Genomic DNA, 13108 nt, shown 5'->3' with positions numbered 1-13108 from the left:
ACAGCCACTCACCACCTTTTTAAGGTCACAGACTTTATTCTTAGAACCATGGGGCTTGAGCATGACTGGGTCAAGAAAAGAGAATTTAATCTGAGAGAGTGTCTCTCATGGGGGCTGGGGACAGGACAAGGAAGACAGAAACTCCTTTGGTCCTGGGAACAAAACAATCTACTCCTTCAAAGAAGCAGATAATATGAAAGTCCTCTGGAGACTGAGTCCACATGCATAGCCCCTGGAGCAAATGGGCAGACAGTACTGCCATCTGGGAATTCAGACTCGGAACAAAAGCAGCAGAGTATTAAAAAAAATTATTATTCCTAAACTCACACATTGTTAGGGTTTAAGGTAATTGCCTGCACAAGGTTAGAAGTAGTGCTTCCTGAGAGAGTTGATATAGGATTGAGTTGCTGCCCTATTCAAGGCCCTCCCTTGCCCTTTGAACACTTAAGTGGGACATGGCCTTGAGGTTCCTATTCTGGGCTTACAGAGCTCTTCGAAGTCAAGGGGCACATCAATCCGAGACTGGCCTGGGTCCTTCCCCTTCTGCCTGGTAGTCACAAGAAATTGTCTTTACTTGGGGAAAAGTGTGGCCCTCATTACACCTGGATGGGGGTAGGAAAGCTTGGCAGAACTTGGGAGAGCCAAGCAAGGGGAATCCTAGGCAAAGGCCAGTCTTGTTCACTGGATGGTCAGGCAGCGATGGCTGAAGAGGTGACTGATGACAGACGGGTCAGCCACTGTAGATGTGTCCCCCAGGTCATGGTCATCTTGAGCAATTTTCCGGAGCACCCGTCTCATGATTTTCCCTAAGGGAATACAGGCCTCTGGTTACTTGGTGATAGCATTGAGCCATCACAGCCCTGCAAGGATTTTAATCCACAAATGCCACCAACCACGGGGCCCTCAACCCATCCCAGTTCCTGGAGATCTCTGAACATACCTGAGCGGGTTTTAGGCAAGCCAGGTGCATTCTGGATGTAGTCTGGTGTGGCAATGGGGCCAATCTTTTCTCTAACTATAACCAACAAATCAGGCATTTCTTAAGTATCATTAGCTAGATTCCCAAAAGCCTGCATAAGCATTCTCATGTTCACTGTCCCCTCCCCCTTAACATCGACTCATTACCCTCTTTGTTGTATCTTAATCCAGTTATAGAACTTTGGCTCTAGAAATCAACCTGCTAGGATTTAAATCCCAATACTTTCTCGCAGTGTAGCCTTGGGCAAGAGGTTTAATTCTCTATGTCAGAAGTTTCTTCATAACTAGAATAACAATAGGATCTGTTTCAATGAGGTGATTATAAGAATTAAATAGGATAATGCATTCAAAGCACTGAACCCAGTGACAGCAGAGAAAAAGTATTCTGTACTTATCTGCTATTGTCATTATCTTAGTGGAGATTCAGTGGGAGGAATGAGCCAGCCCATGGGATCCCTGAGTTCTGTTCATAGTTTGGGGACCAGCTTGATGCAGCCCCCTCCTAAGTAATTCATATGCCCTGTAGTCCCTGCCCAGGGAGGCTCCTTACTCTGCTTCTTGAGCTCCTCGGTGAGGGTGGGGCTGAAAGTGTGGCCATCACATAGGGTGACAAAGCAATAGAGACATTCCCCCTTCACAGGATGAGGGTGGCCTACCACAGCTGCTTCTGCCACAGCCTCATGTTCAACAAGTGCCGATTCTATCTCTGCTGTACTCAGCAGATGTCCTTGTGGAGAGGAAGAAAATACTATGAGAGAGATCCCAGCCTCTGTCCACCCCAGCTTGCTCCATCTGTATCCATAGGGAAGACCTGGTCTGGTCATAAGAGAAAGGTCATTCCTTCCTCAGACGGCATTCTTTCCATTACTTCACCACCCCTCAATCTCTTTACCTAGGCACATTCCAGCATTCATCACTCTTCCTCTAAAACATGGGCCCAGAATTGAATGCCACATTCCACACATGTTCTAGCTAAAGGACAGCTCTAGCACGCTCAAAGGCTTTCTAGGAGTTACCAGGGAAACTGAGCTAATGAAATGGGAAGGGGAATCCGGGCCCTCACCAGATACATTGAGCATGTCATCAATCCTGCCAGTGATCCAGTAATAACCATCCTGGTCCCGCCGACAGCCTTGGGGGAGGGGAGGGGAACAGATAATAAATACTCGGCAGGTTGCAGGATCTCCATTACCAAGCTGTCTTAGCCACTGCAGGGCTTTCTCACAAGTCTTCCAGCTTCTACTCTAAGTCAGTCTCCGATGACCCCAGTGATCTTACCCCTGGCATTTATAGCCCTGCATAGTTCTCTTCATCATTATATAGGATGGTCTATGTGATCAACAGAACTTAGCAGAAATGCTGGGATGTGACTTCTAAGATCAGGTTACAGAAGACACTTTGGCCTCCATATTACCTGTATTCTGTCATATCATTTGCTCTGCTAGCTGAGAGTAGCCCTTTAGAGAGGCCCAGGTGGTGAAGGAACTGAGGATTCTTGCCAAAAACCATAGGAATAAGCATGGAAGTAGATCCTCTAGGCTAAGTCAGATCTTTAGATAACTACAGCCCCTACCAACAGCCTGACTATAACTTACAAGGGACCATGACTGAGAAACACGAAGGTGCTTTTAGAATCGAATCCTCAGAAACTGAGATAATATGGTATGTGGTATTTTCGTCTTCCAATAGCTAATAAACCCATCTATTTTCTGTAACTCAGGAAAAGCTATTTTCTAAACAGGAAATTAGTTCTTACCACTCCTCTGCTTAAAGCCCATAAAGGTCTGCTACTGTATGTTGAATGAAATCCACAGACTACTCACTGTGGCCCACAACACTGTCCAGCTTCATGTACTATTTCTCCAGGTGTTCAGCACACTTCTGACATACCAGCTTCAGTCCAAGGCTTGTGCATTTCAAGTTTGTTACCTACCCACACAATACTCTTACTTTACATTAACCAGTCGCTAGTTCCATCTCATCCCTCATGTCTCTACTTAAACATCACTTCAGAAAGGCCTTCTCTGATTATCTTTTGTACAATGGCCATCACTAGAGACTTCTTAGTGGAACGTGAAGGTGCATGTCTTAGTAAGAACTATGGGGGCAGGACAGCCAAGTCTTACCATCTCCTGTCACGTAGTACCCAGGGAACTTCTTAAAGTAGGTGGTTTCAAAGCGTGTGTGGTTCCCATAAACTGTGCGCATGATCCCGGGCCAAGGCTGCTTGAACACCTGGGACGTGAGGAAGCATAGTGATCTCATCTTCTAGGCTGTCTCATCTTTGCTACATTTAAGGAAAAGCACTCTAAATGCCATTACTGACAAGTAGGATAGGTTTTGGAAATGGATGAACCTGGCTTGGAATCCTAACTGCCAATTTACATAGGCCAGTAACTGCTCTGAGCCTCGGGACTCTCACCCATCAATCTGAGAATATAGCTTCTTTCTTCCAAAGTTACTGTGAGTATTAAATTAATAGTATGTGGAAACGCCTGATGGTGTTCTGTTAGTGATAAGCATTTAGTTTGAACCTCTCTTTTCTCCTTCAGCAAAGCAGATCCACTTTACTGCAAATGAAAACAGTCACGTAAAAGAAATAGGTCCTACACCTGAGTGAATAAGTGCTGCCTAACATATATAACATTCTGTGGCAGCAGATTGATAAGAGACACAAAATTCTAGCCTGAACCCAGAAGTCCTAGATTCAAGTCCTGCCCCTGTTATTAACTTGACTTTGGAAAAGTGAAAAAAAGTGTGATCTTTCCACAAAATTACAACTAAAGTGTGACATTGATCAAGATGTGTTGTATTATAAGCTGATTAGTTGAGTGATAATCCCCTTGTACAACTACTTTAAAATAATAAAAATAAAATAAAATTTAAAAATTACAGCAGCTAATATTTGTTGAGTACTAACTGCTGGGTTCCAAGCTAATCCCTTTGCATGGGCTATCTAATTTAATCAATCAAGCACCTGTAGGAAACAATGATACTCTGTCTCTCTCTCTTTCTCATACATATATAAACCAATTTTATGAATGGGTCTATTCAAGTGTCTTATTCCCTTCTCAAAGACTCCCAAGGGCTAGGGGCTCACCAGGTAGCCTTCAGCTTCACCTTCCAACTCTTCCCCGGACTCATTCAGGATTGCAGGAGCTACACCAAAGAATGGGAAGGCCTAGAAGCCAATAGGAGAGAGAATCCAAGAAAAGGAGTAAGGCAATTCTGTCTCAATTTCCAAGGATTTCCCCCAATACCCCAAGTTTTCGTACCTGTCAGTCCACTCTCTAGAAGGCCAATGCATCAAAACCCTACCCCTGCCAAGCCCAGGACCACAGGGGAGCTTCACTCACCGCAGAACCAGGCTTCATGGGTATGGCACCAGGGAGGGGGGTCAGCATGTGGCCACCCTGTAGAAGTCAGAGATCAGGGGCTAGAGTCAATTTTCCCACATTGTACCCGAGCCCCTGCTTCCTGAGACCCTCACTCACTGTCTCTGTTTGCCAGAAGGTGTCCACGATGGGGCAGCGCTGGGCCCCTACTACTCTGTGATACCACAGCCACGCCTCAGGGTTGATGGGTTCACCCACTGTGCCTAGCACCTGCAAGGATGCCCGGCTGTGCCTTGAGCAGGGAGATGCAAGAGGGGAAAGTCTTGAGTAGCACCAAGAGCCAGGGTGCACATGCCCCAGCTCTTCTCTGGCCCCCTCCCCTATTCCAGGTCAGAGAGTTGGGATAATGGAAAGAAAGAAATGGTACAAAGGGCAGCACACAGATCTGAAGGATACCCAAGGGACAGCAACTGGGGCGGGGAGTCTTACTTGGTGACAGGCTCATCTCCAAACTTCATGAGCAGACGGATGGCTGTGGGTGCTGTGTAGAACTTGGTCACCTTGTATTTGTCCACAATGCTCCACAGGCGGCTCACATCTGGGTATGTGGGAATCCCTTCAAACTGACCCCAGTGAAAGCTGGTTATTCCTGGGCCTTCCCCAAAGTCCTTTCTTCTATTCTGCTACTATGGCCTCAAATTTACTCCTTCTTTCTTTCTGACCAACCATTCTTCACTTTGAAACTAAGGCACCTACCTATGAGGACACATAACCCCCTCAGCACTCCTCTTTCTCCATGAGACATATCATTGGTCTAAGTCCCTCTGCCTCTAGACTAAGTAGCCTTAAGGAGTAGTCATCCAACATAATCTCCATGCTCTAGCTCCTTTCTCACCAAAACACTGGTGGCACCATTGGCCAGTGGCCCATAGGTGATGTAGGAATGGCCAGTGATCCAGCCAATGTCTGCTGTGCACCAGAACACATCCTCTGAGTGGAAGTCAAACACATACTTGAAGGTCGTGGCCACATAGAGCATGTAGCCCCCAACTGTGTGTACTACACCCTGTGGAAAGAATAGGGTCTCAGTGAATAGGTCTGACAAATGGAGGCTGGAAGAAGACTCTCTGATCCTGCCCAAACCCTTCTCACTGCATCTGTCTCTCTTCCATATTCCTAATAGTACCCATATATATCTGTCATTTCTATGTACGCCCCGAGGTCGTATTTCTGAGCCATCCATACCAATCACATATGCATATCATATCCTTAGCTTATTCAAATCTAGTAGTTTGTATTGTGAGATGTACTCTAGTAGAGGACTAGATGTTAATAATGTGTTGTGAAGAAGGAAATGACTGAGAGCTATGATCTTACAAGCCCAAGAAGGTTCACTGTGTTACCCTTGGTCTTGAGTCAAGAGGACTGCTCTCCTTCACTCCTTCAACAGAACCATGTGAAAATGGGAACAGGACACCCATTTCATCCACATGGATTCATCCTTCCTACTTTTTTTTTTTTTGCACTATGGAAGCCCCCACCATCTTGGGTCTCACCATCTAGTGATTGAGGATTTTTGTCTTAATTCGATTTAATATGACATTTTGTAAATTCAGGGTTGGGCCCACAAGGTAACCAAAAATGGGATTAAAAGCTTGGCATTTCTATTGCATCCATATCCCTTACTTTTAGTACCCCCCTCCCCCGCCCCGTTCCCCTCTCCCTCTCCTAAAATCACCTTGGGTTCCTGGAATGATAGGACTGATTGGTAATATATGACAAGGGACCTAAGCCTTTGGATGCTTCCTCAGTAACTCACTTTTCGTCCCTACACAACACACACACACACACACACACACACACACACACACACACACACACTTGCCTTGGGTTTGCCTGTGGAACCGCTGGTGTACAAGATGAAGAGTGGGTCCTCAGCATCACACCACTCAGGCTCAAATTCATCTCCAGCTTCTTGCATGAGTTCATGCCACCAAAAATCAACCCCTTGGTTCCAGGAGATCTGCAGAGAGAATAAGATAGGAATGGACAGGAAAGAAGTGTGAATAATTCAAGACACGGCAATAGATACCCCCTACCTGGCGTCCAGAGGAGTGGTGTAGGACTGGTAGGTGGAGGTGCAGGAAGGGAAGGAGGGCCCTACAAGGATGTAATGGGACAGAGAGAACAGAAACAGAATGGCAGACTTGCTGGGTTCTCCTATCTTGCCATCCTTTCTCTGCCTTCACTCCAGAACTTCTCTCACCTGGCCTTAGGCTGAGAAGGGACCCTTCCTTCTCATCCTTCAATTCTTGGCTGAAATGTCATCTTACAAAGGTTTTACCTGAACAGTATCTGACAGATTCCCATCCCACCCCCTGTTATTATTATTAATCACAGCAACACATGTCTTTTCTACACAGCACATACTTTTCAGTTATTTTATTTAATCATTTCCTTGATTATTGACTCTCCCAACTAGAAGGTAATTTCTAGGAGGGGAGTGGCATGTCTTTCTCCTCTCCAACATCTAGTAAAGTTCCTAATACTCAAAAGACATTTAGTAAAGTTTTGTTAGATAAATAACTGCACACACAGCCTGCATACACACATATATACTATGAGACTAATAGACTATCAGTAGGAATGTGGACACCATACAACTCAGAAAAGCAAAACCACTCAGAGAACTGTGTGAGGTGGGTTCTTGACCTTGGTAGTTAGTTGTAAAAGAAATTAACATCTCAGTTCAAACACTTTTCCCTACATGTCCATTTCCCATCAAATTATGAAGTTTCTTTCCTACCTTTATAGCATAGACAACCAGCGGGGTCACCATGGCAACTTCTGCTCATGGAAATAGGCTTCATTCAACAGGAAGCTTTTTTCTCCATCAACTTGAAGCAAGACTTCCTGCTTCAAGCTGATGGAGAAAAATCCAAGGAGATTCCTCCCAGGAAAGGAATACCTTTTTTTTTTTTTCTTTTTTCTTTGCCACTCCTGGGGCTTGGAATCAGGGCCTGAGCACTGTCCCTGGCTTCTTTTTGCTCAAGGCTAGCACTCTGCCACTTGAGCCACAGCGCCACTTCTGGCCATTTTCTGTATATGTGGTGCTGGGGAATCGAACCCAGGGCCTCATGTATATGAGGCAGGCACTCTTGCCACTAGGCCATATCCCCAGCCCCCAGGAATATCTTCTTATACTTGATTGTCTTTAATAATAACTTCTGGGTCTGTTATTCTAAACTTTCTCTAACTTCCTTTGAGACATTTTTCTTCCTTCTTTGAATGCCAATTTTTTTTCAGACTGTTCTTTGTTGGGTGAAATTGGATTCAATGAATTCATTGAATTGAGACTGGATTTCAGTCTCAATTTTGTCACTTCCTACCTATATGACTTTGGTTAAATCACTCTATTTCAAGACCATCTTTTTTTTTAAAGGAATGTAATCATTCCTACTTTAATGGTCTCAAAGGATTTTTGAAACATAAAAAGAGAAAAGATACTATCTAATAAACAGCAAACCTTGGATTATCTTAGGAGGTAGAAATTGGGTGAGGTAGAGAAGACTGATGGATGACACAAGGGATAGGGTAAGTTCTGGGAGATAAATGTAAAAATCTGATGATGTTTAGGGCTTGCTTTAGCTGCCTGAAAGCCCTTTCATACACATTACAGTCTTGTCTGTTATTATGACCCTGGATGGCAGACAGACATAGTAAGATGACATAAATGCCCTTCCCCCATTATATGGATCCCTGCTAATTTATCATGTGCACATCTGGTTTCAAAAATTCCCAGTGTTGGGCTAGGGATATGGCCTAGTGGCAAGAGTGCTCCACTCATATACATGAAGCCCTCGGTTCAATTTCCTAGCACCACATATACAAAAAATGGCCAGAAGTGGCGCTGTGGCTCAAGTGGCAGAGTGCTATCCTTGAGCAAAAAGAAGCCAGGGACAGTGCTCAGGCCCTAAGTCCAAGCCCCAGGACTGGCAAAAAAAAAAAAAAAAAATTCCCAGTGTTATACACATACCTTATCAAATTATAGAATGACTAACTATGGGACTCTTAGTCTAAAGAACTTAAAAGTTTTTGTCAGTTGAGGCTCATAAGACTGACAATCCCAGTTCAAGTAAGGGTGCTATTAAAAAGAAGGGTGGGGGCTGGGGATATCTGGTTTCAAAATTTCCCAGTGTTGGGCTGGGGATATGGCCTAGTGGCAAGAGAGCTTGCCTCGTATACATGAGGCCCTGGGTTCAATTCCCCAGCACCACAAATACAGAAAACGGCCAGAGGCTGGGGATATGGCCTAGTGGCAAGAGAGCTTGCCTCGTATACATGAGGCCCTGGGTTCAATTCCCCAGCACCACATATACAGAAAACGGCCAGAAGTGGCGCTGTGGCTCAAGTGGCAGAGTGCTAGCCTTGAGCAAAAGGAAGCCAGGGACAGTGCTCAGGCCCTGAGTTCAAGGCCCAGGACTGGCCAAGAAAAAAAAAAAAAAAACAAGAAAAAAAAAACAAACCAGAAAACGGCCAGAAGTGGCGCTGTGGCTCAAGTGGCAGAGTGCTAGCCTTGAGCAAAAAGGAAGCCAGGGACAGTGCTCAGGCCCCGAGTTCAAGGCCCAGGACTGGCCAAAAAGAAGGGCGGGCTGGAAATGTGGCTTAGTGGTAGAGTGCTTGTCTAGCATGCATGAAGCCCTAAGTTCGATTCCTCAGAAAAAGCCAGAAGTGGTGCTGTGGCTCAAGTGGCAAAGTGCTAGTCTTGAACCAAAAAAGAAGCTTGGGAACAGTGCCCAGGTCCTGAGATCAAGCCTCAGGACTGGCAAAAAAAAAAAGGCCTGGTTCTAGTAGCTCATGCTTATAATCCTAGAAACTCAGAAAGCTGGGATCTGAGGATTGTGGTTTGAAGCCAGCCCAGACAGAAAAGTCCATAAATAGCTTATCTCCAATTAATCAGCAAAAGATAGAAGTGAAGCTGTGGCTCAAGTAGTAGTGAGTTCAACCCCAGGACTGGAAGAGAGAGACAGAGACAGAGACAGAGAGAGAGATGCACACACACAGAGACAGAGAGAGACAGACAGAAAGAGAGAGACAGGTGGGGGGAGAGAGAAAATAAGATGCCCTAGCAAAAAGCATAAAACACATCCCATTTTTTAGTGGAAGATCTATATGAGTTTATGTGTACATTGGCACATGAATTCTTATGTTTCCTGCCAAGTGGTTGCTTGAGGGCAGTTATGTATGTAAGTAGAATGGTGTCAATATTGCTTTATATAAAAGGTGCAGGTCTAAAGTACTGTGAATTGTCATAATGTAAGACATAGTTACACCTGGCTCTGCAATGAGGGGATTCTGGTAATCTGACAAAAACTGTTTCCTTTGTGAGGCTGTGTGTGTTTAGGGAGGAGGAAGAGGTGTGGCACTCCAGGTGCACCAGGAAGCAGAATGACTTCCTGATATAAACTGGGCCTAGGGCTTTGAACCAGGAAAAAGTTTCAGTTTTCTAAAATAAAAATTGAAGAGTTGGCCCTTGTCCTTAGACTAGGGCAGCTGTTCTTAGAAGAGGAATATGAAGGAACTCATGGGTGATACGGTTGAAGAGTGCACCTGCAAACTACACCAGGCCTCCTTTGAAGGTTTAAAGTGTCTGGAGTTCTGCCAAGGCTTCTGCAGATTTTAGTGCTGTTTTTAGACCAACAAACCCGGACTTTGGAAGTCTATTGTTATGTTCTTTGGGTTTTGGTAACTGATTGGTTGTGGGGTTTTTTGTTTTTTTTTTTTTGGTCTCCAAGAAATAAAAGCCCAGAAGCCTGAACCTGAGGCAGAATTAAGTTTCTTATTTGTTTTCTATCTCATTTTTAGAAATGCCAGTCTGTGTGCTATGTTAAAGAGAAAGGGGAAGCAGTAACACCTAACATTGATTGAGTAGTTATATATGCCATTCACCTCACATAGATTGAAAAAAAAGCCTTATAGAACAGGTACAATTACTATCTTTATCTTACAGGTGGGTGAGAGCTTAAATAAATTGAAAGCTTAAATAACATGCCCATGCTTATCTGGTGATGTTATTTAAGCTCTTATCTCAGGTGACAGATCCAGAATTTGAATATAGATCATCTGGTTATAGCACTTATACTCTAAATCATTAAGTTAGTTACCTCTTTTCAAAAGAACTGGTTAGGCCACCCACCAGTGGCCTAACACCAGTGGCTCACACTCATAATCCAAACCACTTGGGAGCCGGGAGGTTGGGAGGAGTTTGGGACTATTCACAGCAGGTAGCTGAATTTGATGGTGGACCATACCTATGATCCCAGCATGCATCTAAGTGAGAAACCAGCTCCTATCTCAAAATAACCAGTGAAAGTCAGTGCTAGAGGTGTCACTCAAATGGTAGAGTGTCAGGATAGCAAGTACAAAACGCTGAGTTCAAACTCCAATACCACAAAAAAAAAAAGACATTTGTGTTTGAGTTTTAAAAGGAAAGCCACGTTCTCAAAAAATCAGATCTGTCTCCACCATACTAATGAGAAAAGACAAAAGGGGGTTATATGTATATATATCCTATATATACCTTTAGCATAAAAGATTAATTATAGCGGACTTTGAGTAAGGTAACCTGTGATGATGATAAAGTTCACAGGAACAGTGAGCTTTATGTTTTGTGTTAGAAAGGAAACTCATTTTCTTTTAAGCATTATCATCTCTATTTCTGATGAGTAAAATGAAGCCTAGAGAGGAGAGGTGACTTATTTGAGGTCTTATAGATAAAAATTGGCCATTGGGGGGCTGGGAATGAGGCTTAGTGGTAGAGGGCTCGCCTAGCATTCATGAAGCCTTGGGTTCAATTCCTTAGCCCCACATAAACAGAAAAGGCTGGAAGTGGTGCTGTGGTTCAAATGGTAGAGTGATGGACTTGAGCAAAAAGAAGCCAGGGACAGTGCTCAGGCCCTGAGTTCAAGCCCCAGGACTTGGGGATAAATAATTGGCCATTGGATTCCAAGCCCATGCCTATGTAATGATCTCTATGCACCTACTTACAGATTTCCCTTCTTAGAACATCCTACAGTATGACTTTTGTTGAATTTAGTTTAGAGACTTAAATGCATTTTATAAATCCCAAATGTTTTCTTCTCTTCTGTCTTGTATAAAACTTTTGTTTCCATTTATAATACATATCTAACTCCCTAAATGATGACAAATTCCTATGGTCAGGGACCGTACCTTCTCTGCTTGCCCTTCCTTGGTCTCTTCTAGCTCTACCCCATCTAAGTGCACAGAAAACAAATGCTTACTGACAGCTATCCTGGTCTCCTTCCCAGAAAAGACCTGGCAGCAGTTGTGAAATAGGATGTCCATTGCCACATCTCTTGAAACCTTGTTGTATGCTAATTAACAAAGGTAGAAACTGACATTTGATTTTACAACCCTTCAGAGTGGTGTAGATGTCAAGGGGTTAGATCTGACAACACACCTCACTGAGGCGAACAGACAAAGGACAGATGGATTCACAGACAAGCACACAGGGAAGCAGTGCCCAAGGCAGAGCAGAAATGTACCTGGGGCTGGATGCGCTTGGATTTCTCTTTCAGCTTACCCTGTTAAGAGCCCATGGAATGGAAAGGCTGATGAGCAGGGTCCAAGAATAGAGCAGGGAAGGGTAAATATGCCCTAACTCCTGGATACACTCTCCCCCAGATTGCCCTCTCACTTGTCTTTCCAGCCTCTATTTTCCTCACCCTGAATCCAGCAGAATCTCTAATACTGATTGGACTTTCCAATCTCACTAAAGTAACACTACAGCCCTTTAAGTCAGACAATCTGTAAACCTCTGTCCTTTTGATCCTCTAACTTCCATATATATATATATATATGAATGACCTGGAAGCCATAATTGGGCTTTGTTTCTGTTCTCACCAGAAGCATTGGATCCAAAGCTAACAAGAACCATCTTGAAGGCTGGACTCTAGTCCCTCCATTGTAGGCATCCCCTAGACCACAAGCTTATCCCATCCCAAGTCACAGTCTAGCTAAGACAGCTCCATATAGTCACCCAGGTGAAACACAAGTGACACATTTCCAACCCATCTCCAACCCCTGGGAGTCCTGTGTGCCTATTAAGATACTCTAACCAACATAGGATTCTCCTTCACAACATCTCATGCTTAATTCTTGAGATCCAGAGGTCTATTCACATTCAAGGTCCAAGTCCCTTGCTCCCAACTAGCCCTGCCAGAGAAAGCACTGCTAGGATTGTTCCCAGATCCTCAGCATTATGATGAAAGGAAGACACTGGGAACTTTTTGAGCAAAAAGAAGTAGGAAATTTGAGCCCAGAAGAGAGCATAGTAGTGTCACTCACCTGGACATCTGGACATGGCCTCTTAATTGGGGGAGACTGGCTGAGGGAGTCACCCATGCCCAGCTCTGCTCGCCCTATGTGCTTGACCACAATGCAGCATCTCACTGGGAAACCCCTGGAGGAGAGAAGAACCTGAAGTAGTAGTCTAGTTGGCTCTAAAGAGAAGTTAGCAAGATCCTCACCCCATATCCATCCATAGTAGGAGGAACAAAGGAAAGTTGGCACTGAAGAAAGGCCCAGTCCACCCAGGGCAGTAGCTAAGAGGTGAGCATACTCACTTCTCCTGGCACTTCTCCAGGGACTCATCAGCCAGCTCCTTCAAGTTCACAAGCTTTTCCCCCCTGTAGAAGGCATCTTTGGGGAGCAACAGACATTCCAGGCCTTAGTAGGCACCCCAATCCCCAGTAGGCTCCATGTCCATAGGACCC

General features: G+C 44.5%; 1 protein-coding gene across 2 annotated transcripts in view; it reads right to left on the bottom strand.

Annotated features, from left to right (window-relative positions):
- Nucleotides 1-16: 16 nt before the first annotated feature.
- The window catches only part of Acss2 (acyl-CoA synthetase short chain family member 2), a 37052-nt gene continuing 23960 nt past the window's right edge, over nt 17-13108 (bottom strand). The window contains exons 6-19 of one of the 2 annotated variants that reach the window (XM_048349063.1): nt 12959-13034; nt 12681-12795; nt 11879-11917; nt 6199-6336; nt 5209-5379; nt 4803-4936; nt 4473-4605; nt 4335-4391; nt 4079-4159; nt 3105-3213; nt 2042-2110; nt 1529-1705; nt 941-1015; nt 17-806 (exon numbers count right to left, since the gene is read on the bottom strand). In XM_048349063.1, the coding sequence (XP_048205020.1) occupies nt 679-806; nt 941-1015; nt 1529-1705; nt 2042-2110; nt 3105-3213; nt 4079-4159; nt 4335-4391; nt 4473-4605; nt 4803-4936; nt 5209-5379; nt 6199-6336; nt 11879-11917; nt 12681-12795; nt 12959-13034 (1502 nt within the window). In that variant the 3' untranslated portion in view covers nt 17-678. The remainder of the gene's footprint in view (nt 807-940; nt 1016-1528; nt 1706-2041; nt 2111-3104; nt 3214-4078; nt 4160-4334; nt 4392-4472; nt 4606-4802; nt 4937-5208; nt 5380-6198; nt 6337-11878; nt 11918-12680; nt 12796-12958; nt 13035-13108) is intronic. The other variant, XM_048349064.1, reaches the window with a different exon arrangement.

Source organism: Perognathus longimembris, chromosome 6, assembly GCF_023159225.1.
Source record: "Perognathus longimembris pacificus isolate PPM17 chromosome 6, ASM2315922v1, whole genome shotgun sequence".
NCBI lineage: Eukaryota > Metazoa > Chordata > Mammalia > Rodentia > Heteromyidae > Perognathus > Perognathus longimembris.
This window is presented reverse-complemented; position numbering and strand designations above follow the sequence as displayed.